This window comes from Myotis lucifugus, unplaced genomic scaffold, assembly GCF_000147115.1.
Source record: "Myotis lucifugus unplaced genomic scaffold, Myoluc2.0 scaffold_78, whole genome shotgun sequence".
Lineage (NCBI taxonomy): Eukaryota > Metazoa > Chordata > Mammalia > Chiroptera > Vespertilionidae > Myotis > Myotis lucifugus.
The window spans coordinates 24,702-32,619 of record NW_005871126.1 but is presented as its reverse complement, the minus strand read 5'-3'; the positions used below and the strand labels follow the sequence as shown (position 1 = coordinate 32,619).

General features: G+C 60.1%; 2 protein-coding genes across 2 annotated transcripts in view; both read right to left on the bottom strand.

Moving 5' to 3' along the window:
- LOC102417293 (pre-mRNA cleavage complex 2 protein Pcf11-like) overlaps positions 1-1,413 on the bottom strand; it is a 2,723-nt gene extending 1,310 nt beyond the window's left edge. Inside the window, exon 1 of the mRNA XM_014457500.1 lies at positions 4-1,413. Coding sequence (XP_014312986.1) covers positions 4-1,413 — 1,410 coding nt within the window. The remainder of the gene's footprint in view (positions 1-3) is intronic.
- Positions 1,414-5,652: 4,239 nt separating this feature from the next.
- On the bottom strand, positions 5,653-7,913 carry NUDT8 (nudix hydrolase 8; the record flags this gene model as incomplete). Its single annotated transcript, XM_023755540.1, is given in 5 exon segments — positions 5,653-6,120; positions 6,123-6,326; positions 6,425-6,502; positions 7,101-7,233; positions 7,789-7,913. Coding segments are annotated over 5 exon segments (675 nt in total), but the record flags the coding sequence as incomplete, so codon positions are not given.
- Between the last annotated feature and the right edge of the window lie 5 nt (positions 7,914-7,918).

Here is a 7,918-nt window from a genome sequence, read left to right as displayed (position 1 = left end):
TCGTGTGCCTTGAAGACCAAGGGGAGCGTCAAACCTTGATGCTTGCTGGTGTTGTGGACCAGCAAATCTTTGAGGAACACCATCAAATCTTGGTTGAACCTGCTGTCCAGGTGGTCCATCAAATCTCTGTGGGCCTGGCTGACCAGTTCTTTCAAATCTAGGGCCTGGGTGGCCATGTAATCCATCAAATCTTGGTAAGAGTGAGGGCTGACCTGGCTGCCCATCAGACCTGAAAGCATGACAACCTTTCCATCTTGGACCACCTTGACGCAGAGGCCCTTCAAGTCTCAGTCCACCTCCTGGTACAGGACGCTCAAACCTCATTCCCCCTCCTTGTTGGACTAAAGGTCCCTCAAGCCTGATCCCAACCCCTGGTGGACCATGTGGACCTTCAAACCTAAGGTTTCCACCAAGTGCATTATGTTGTCCTTCAAACCTCAGACCAGCTACTGACTGACCATGGGGGCCCTCAAACCTCATTCCGACTCCCTGCCGTAGCAAAGGGCCCTCAAATCTGATCTCACCTGCTGGCTGACCGTGAGGCCCATCAAACCTCCTTGCAGCTCCTGATGGACCATGACCCCCCTCAAATCTATGTCCACTTACAGGCTGACCTCCGGGATTATCAAATCTAAGCCCACCCACAGGCTGACCGTGAGGTCCCTCAAACCTCAGACTTCCCACAGGTTGACCCCGATGTCCCTCAAACCTGAGCCCACCCACTGGCTGACTGGTAGTTTCATGCGGCCGTTCCTCTTCAGTCTTTTTTCTTCGCTTTGGATCATGAACATCCTGTTCAGCGCTTCTCTTAGCATTTCTTTCTTCCCTGGAAGGTGGCATAAAGTCTTGCATGTGTGACTGCTTACACCCAGAGTGGCGAATCTTTCCAGCTGAAGGCTCTTCAGGCGATTTATTGAGCAATGTAGGAGTCACATGGATGCTAGATGGATTCCCATTGGGGGGTAGAGGTCGAATAGGCCAAGCAGGATCTAACGAATTGACTCTGACATCCAGGGCATAAAGTTCCTTCAATGGGAATATCTCATTCCATGTGGAACGTAACTTAAATAGACGTTTTCTAGTATTTGCATCCACCTTTTCAAACACACAAATAAATGTTGCAACTAGATTTGTAGCAAAGGCAGCGAGGTACTCTCGCCCAACGTTTTTCACGATAGAATCCATAAGGTACAGAACAGGAAGCTTCTCTGAGGAAGGAGCCTTGGCGATTCGGGCCTCGATGAGAGAGACGATCTCCTTGGCGAAGGGCAGGTTCTGCTCGGCTACCATGGTCAGCATATTGATGTGCCGTTTGCTATTGAAGGTCAGGTCTTGGAGGGATGACTGATACTCCCGACAGGCGTCCTCCCTGGCCCCCGCGGGACCGGCCTCGGCCAGCGTTGGCTCTGACATTGTGCCTGGGCCGCAGCTGCAGCTGCTCTCGACAACCGCTTCCCCCGGACCGCGCTTCCTCTCTCCAGCTCCGGCCTCACCACGTGCTGACCGCGGAGGGGTGTTGGGGGACGACACGGGGGGGGGGGGGGGGGACACCGGTAGGCAACTCCGCCTTCTCACGGGTGATCTCCGTCCTCTTCCAGCCACCTCAGGAGCCTCTTTCACCACATGCACACAAGGGCGCTGGCGCAGGCGGCTCCAGCTCCTAGGGGAACCCTGTTCTGACGCCCTCTTTTGGGTTGGGCCCCAGCAGGTCCAGGGGTTCCCAGAGGTGTGGAGCACTCGGCAAAGAAGGAAGGACACAGACAGCAGCTTTCAGTTGATTCTCTTAGCCAGGGTCTCTAGCCAGGGTCTCTAGCCAGGTTCTCTAGCCAGGCTCTCCAGCCAGTTTCTGTGTTTTATGGTCTTGTTACATCTGTGTTTATATCAGTTGATTTTAATCCTATCCATTTCTTTTTCTAAGTTGGGGCGTTTCTTATCTGCATTCCAGGAAGTAAAGATTATGTAGCTTCAGTGTGATTGTTCGTAGTTAAAGCGATTAACTACCCGGCTGGCACTTAGTTAAGGGGTTTTATTCCCTCCCTAACTCCAGGGGAAAATCCTCACCTGGGGAAACAGCCTTTCTCAGGGAGGTATTCCTGTTTAAAACACAGCCTTAAGAGGGGGAGCAAACATATGCCATGTACGCCAGGTGCCTTGAAACATAAGCTGTGCAGATGTTTCTTCCCTGCAGCGACTGTGTCAAGCAGCAAGGGTGGACCGGCTTCCGGCAGGCTACCAGCCCCAGGAGTGGCACCCACGTTGACCCCTGGGAGCAGACAGTGAGCCCCACCTGTCCATTGTCTCCTGCCCTCCCAGCTGCTCTGGCCACAGACAAACCCCATCAGTTTCATCACCTGCCTCCAGGTGGCCTGGGTCTCTGCCCCTGTGGGTTGTGCGTATCCCAGTGCCGCACACATCCTCTGGCCTGGCTGCCCCCCAGGGCTCCAAGCACTCGCAGAACATAGGGGGGCTGGCCTCAGTGTCTCCAGGCCCACCTCCCCACCTGCGTGATGCCCGAGTACCCCAGGCCTGCGTCCCCTTCACCTCCTGCTCAGTTCCACTGTCCCACGCACCTCATCCAGGGACATGCCCCGGATGTGTCCAGGCGCCCCGGCCTCTTGGTCTGAAAGGGCAGAGAGCCTGGTCACCTTGGCCGGACACTGCCCAAGTTTCTCTCCCTGCCCTCCCCTCCAGCTACCCCATCACAAGATTGCAGGACCCCAAAGACCCACCTCCTGCGCCACCCGACTCACCATCCTCTGCTTCTCCAGACACACACTGAAGCTCCTGGCTCGGTTGGGCACCAACTTCCTCAGGGGCACCCGCAGCTCCCCCAGGGGAGGCACTCGCCGCTGTCGTGGCCCCAGCCGTGGCCGCAGCCATGGGTCCTCACACACACACAACCTGGTAGCCACCCCAGTCAGACCTGGGCAGGCAAGCCCCACTCCACCCCGTTCCCTCGTGGCCCAGCCTCAAGCCTCACCGCAGGGTCTTGCGCCCAGCATCCTGGTGGGTGAAGCCGTGGTAAGTGAGCGTCTCTTCCCAGACAGGCCCTCTTGTGCCCCAAACTGTGCATGTCCTCAGCTGGCTGGCCTGAGGGCCAGGCAGGGGGGTCAGGGCCTCCTCAGCCCCAGGGCCCCACCCTGGCCACCTCCCCAGTAGAACCCCTAGTTGTGCAGCCTGATGCCCAGGCCTCGTGGGGAGGATCCGGCCAGGACGGGTGGGTGTGTGGCTGAGGGGCAGTAGCAGGAGCCTGGTTCTTGCCCTCACCTTGCTGGCCCCTGGTAGCAGATTGGCTCTGACATAGGTGTCCAGGGAGCCTGAGGCCGGTGGCTTGAGGCCCTGGGAAGAAACAACAGATATGGGGCCGGCCTGTGGCCCAGGCCCACGGCTCAGGGACCCCCGCCCATCCTTACCTTGGCACAGTGTTCCGTGAAGTGCAGGGCGCTGTTGTCCGCATCAAAAAGAAGTGTGAACTCGAGGGTGCCCAGGGTAGCTAAGGGCAGGTGGCATGCAGGTCAGTTCCTCTGGCACCCTGCCACCGTGGCTCCATGCCTCCTGCCCTGCCCCTCACAGGTCAGATGCCCAGGATGCCTGAGACCCCATCCTGGCTTGGCTGGGCCCAGCGTGTCCTCATCCCCTGCCCCCACTCACCGCTGTTGTCTGAGTCTCCCTCTGGCTCTGGGTCTGGCTGCGGCTGGGGTGCAGAGCTGGCGGGAGACACTGCAGGGTGTGGGCCTGGGGCACCCCGGGCAGGCTCAGCAAAGGGGTAGAAATGCGGGAAGTAGTCAGAAATGAGGGGGATGGGCTGGATGGGTCCCGGGTTCACATCGATGGCCATGTGCTCCTGCATGCTCACCTGCTGTGGCCACCGCCAGCCTGCTGCCGCCATGCCCGCCATGGGGGCTCAGGCCAGGGGAGGGGACTCAGACAAGCCCCCTTGGACTGGGTATGAGGGGGCCACACTGGGCCGAGACATGGTGAAGAGGCATCGCTGAGGGTGCTGAAAAGGGTCCTGGGTGGACCTGAGGACAGAGGGCAGGGTTGGGTGGGTGGCGAAGAAGTGGGGAGCTTCAGCCTGGAGGGGGACCCCGTGTGCTAGCAGCGCCTGCTGGGCTCCTTACCTCTCTGAGAGCTCCGCCACCTGGCTCTGTTCGCTGCTGGCGCTGGGTATGCCTGACTGAGGTGACTCATCTGTGTGACCCAGGGCCTCCTGGTACCCGTGAGGGAGGAGGGGGGGGGTGGAGCTCAGAGCCCACCTCCAGGGCTCAGGGGAGGGCACTTCCCTGCCCTCAACTCCAGGGGTCCCTTACTTAGCATGGGGGGAGGGGCATCAGCCTCGCTCCGCCCTTGTCAGCCCCTCCCCCTGTTCACATGCCCTCAGTTATTTTTACCACCATCATGGGACCTGCTCCAGGGTGAGGAGGCCGGATGCCCAGTGGTGACAGGGGTGTGAGGGGCAACAGAAGGGGTGTGTGGGGATGAAGAGGTAGGTGAGAGTCAAGGGGTGCAGGAGGAGGGAGCATGTGGGGGGGTGTGGGAAGGGGCGGGGGTGTGGGGGCACTTTGGAAGGTATGGAGGGGTACAAGGGGCGGTGAGATGGAGGGTTCATGTGGAATGGGAGGGGTGCCCGGGAAGGAGGGGGGCACTTGGGGAAGGGACATCTGCAGTCTGGTCCCTTGCAGCTCCAAGCTTTTTGAAACATGGATGGAATCACATCAACTCCTTTCTCTCCTTTTATGGGCTTAGAATAAAAGCCTAACCCATCACTGAAGCACGCCCCTAGGCACCCCCTCATCTCCACATTACTCTTCATGGTTTCCATGAACACCCCAAGCTTTGTGCATGTGCAGCTGCTGCCCTAACTGTCCTACTCTGCCCTTTGACCTGGCTCACTCCTGCCTTTGGTTTCAAGGTCACTCTCTGAAGGGGAACTTGGCTGGCTTTCACCTGCTCAGCATTCCCGTTTCCCAGTCAGTGGTCCTTTGGAGGCCACCCCCTTCCCTATTCCCAGCCTAGGGGGTTCAACCTCCTCCCCAGGGTTGTGCCCCAGACCCTGCCAATCAATGAATTCCAAATCCAGCAGGACACGCGACAGGCTCGGGGAAGGCCTGCTGGGTCACAGGCCAGTGCCGTGCAATTCTGGGTCACACTGGCCAAGCAACTCTCTTTTCTGTGGATGGAACACTGGTGCCCCCCTAGAGCTGTTGCCCTCTCCTCGTCTCTCTCTGTGGAGTAGAGACTGCTCCTGGGAATGAGGCCAACACCGCGGAAAGCACAGCCAGAGAGAGAACCCCTGGATGCAGCCATGCCTGAAGCTACTTTAACCCTGGAGTTCATAATCACCATTCCTCTTATGGCAACATCAGCTAGTGGGTGAAGCTTTCTATCACTTATCCTGGCTAAACCTGCCCAGTCCACATGCCAAAGTCCAACTGTCCCCGCCCCCCCCCCCCCTGAACTCTTACACAGAACCCTGTATAATTCCACTATTATTTATATGTGATTGTTTAATGTGCAACCACATGATTATCTTGTCTAAGGTCTCCCCTAGTCTGAGCCCCCGCGGCCCCAGCTCCCCCAGAGGCCAGGACAACATCTGGCTGGTCCGCAGACGTGACCCCAGCACAGCAGCTGTGCATGGTGGGTGCTCATTAGTCACGTGCAGGGCTCCTCTCCAGATTCCTGCGGCCCAGCACGTGGTCAGCCAGGCACGGAGGAAGGAACCTACAGTGGCTAAGGGTCTGGGCTCTAGTCAGAGAGGGCCCGGTTCAAATCCCAGCTCGGTCCAGCTGTCTGTCCTCTCGGAGCCCAGCTCACCAGCCAGGGACAGTGCTGGCCCCACTCACAGGGCTGAGGTGAGGGTGGAATGATGCCGAGTACCTGGTGCAGGGTAAGTGCCCACTGCTGTGGGTGACAGTGTGCTTGGACAGGGGTGCCCCAGCCAGGAGACCAGCTGTCCCATGGGGTCTGCTCGAGGTCAGGGCCCTAGCGCAGAACATGCAGTTGCCCAAGAGTTGGTAAAGGCTCTTTATTCAGTCCTGAGGTGGCGCTGGCCTGGCAGGGTGAGGGCAGGGGCTGCCTGGGGCCAGTCTTCAGCCCCGGAGCCTCCGCGCCCCAGGGATATCCAGGCGGGGCTGGTAGGCGCCGGGTACCAAGACCTGCAGGGTGAACTCGGTAATGATCGCGGTGAGGCCCCAGACTCGGTGTGGCCCGTGCAGGAAGACAGGCATTGTGTAGTGGAAGTGGCCACCCTTGCAGAAGTGGGTGTAGCCTTGGTTCTGCACGTGCAGCAGGTGGGCCAGGGGCAGTGCAAACACTTCCTCCACCTATGACAGGAGCAGCGGGAGGGTGGACAGAGGACTGACCATGGCAGCTTCCCCCCATGGGGACAACCCAGTTCCCCGGCATCCTTGCCCCTACTCACCTCCTCGGGGTTGGGCTGGAGGCTCTGGGGATCCAGCGGGCCCACTCCAGCGAGCACCGGCACCACAGTGTTCTTTGCCTGGGCCAGGGAGGCAGGCAGTCAAGGGAGGCATGGCCTTGGCAGGCCTTTGGGGCTGGAGAAGGGAGGCTGAGAGGGAGACCCCACCCTTGCCATCCAGAGGCTGTTAGCAGTCAAGGCCAGGTCCATCTGGCCCCTGTCCTGCGTGGGGCTCACTCCAGCCAGGCTGCCCGACTCAGGTTCCCCATCCAGGCCTCTGGGCCTTCGAAGACTGTTCCCTCCACTTAGAACAACCTTCCCTTACTTTTACTACCCTGAAACCTGCCGCTTGTCATTCAATCCCTTCCTCCCCTATGGGCCTTCCCCAACCCTCATCCACCAAACTGAGCAGAGCTGGCTCACCCCAGAGCCACTTCCACCGGAACCTGAGCCTCAGTATCCCTGTGAGAAGAGGATAAAAATGCCCCTGGATGGGCCTTGATGGGTGGCAGCGGATGGAAGAGGAGGGACAGGCAGGTGCCTGGTGCTCACTGCATTCTGCACCTGCGGGAGTCCATGACCAGCTCCTTGTCCCTGGGGTCCCCGTGCCTAGCCCAGGGCAGGAGAGCGGGTGAATGGGGTGAAGGATGGCTGTGGCCTCAGAGCCTGGTGGGCTCACCTGGTCATATACGGGCTGCAGGACACCCCACACATGGTCCTGGGGCACAGCCAGGCCCAGCTCCTCCCGGGTCTCCCTCAGGGCCGTGTGCACCACATCCTGGTCAGCCGGGTCACACTTGCCACCTGGGAAACTAAACAGACACAGGAGCCTGGTCCTTGGACTGCTGGGCCATGGACGGGCGGGGATGGCAGGGCGGCAGAGGGCCGGTGACCCCTAAGCGCCTGCCCCGCGTTTAGTGGGGCCTCCGGACCTCCCCAGGCTCTTTACCTCCTTGAGCAATGGAGGTGAGGGAGAGGGCCTGGGCCTCAGGCATGCAAATTCTGTCTGTGGCAGCCCCCAGGCGCCCACAGGGACCCTAGGGTGTCCCCCATTTCCGCCGAGGGCGGGGCCAGGGCGGGAAGCCGGAAAGCCCCGCCCCACGGCTTTCAAGACTCTGGGACCAAGTCTTCCTACAGCGGCCAGGAGAGGTGCTGCCCCTCTAGGGAGGGGGTCCCAGCTCAGAGTGGGGGGTCCCAGCTCAGAGAAGGGGGTCCCAGCTCAGAGAGAGGTGTTGCAGGCACCAGGCGGTGCGGGCGCTCTTGGAGGGAGCCGGCTCTCTGCAGACCCATTCTACAGAGGCGCAAACCGAGGCTCGGAGAGGCTCAGTGCCTCCCGCCAGAGGAGAGAGGAGTCCCAGGCGGTGTACCTGACGTCGCTCTTGTGCCTCCCGGCCAGGCGGCTGGACCGTAAGTTGTAGAGCAGCGCCGGGACTCTGAGCACCCAGCACAGCAGCACGAGCACCGCGGCGGCTGCGGGCCGCGAGCGATCCGGGCCGT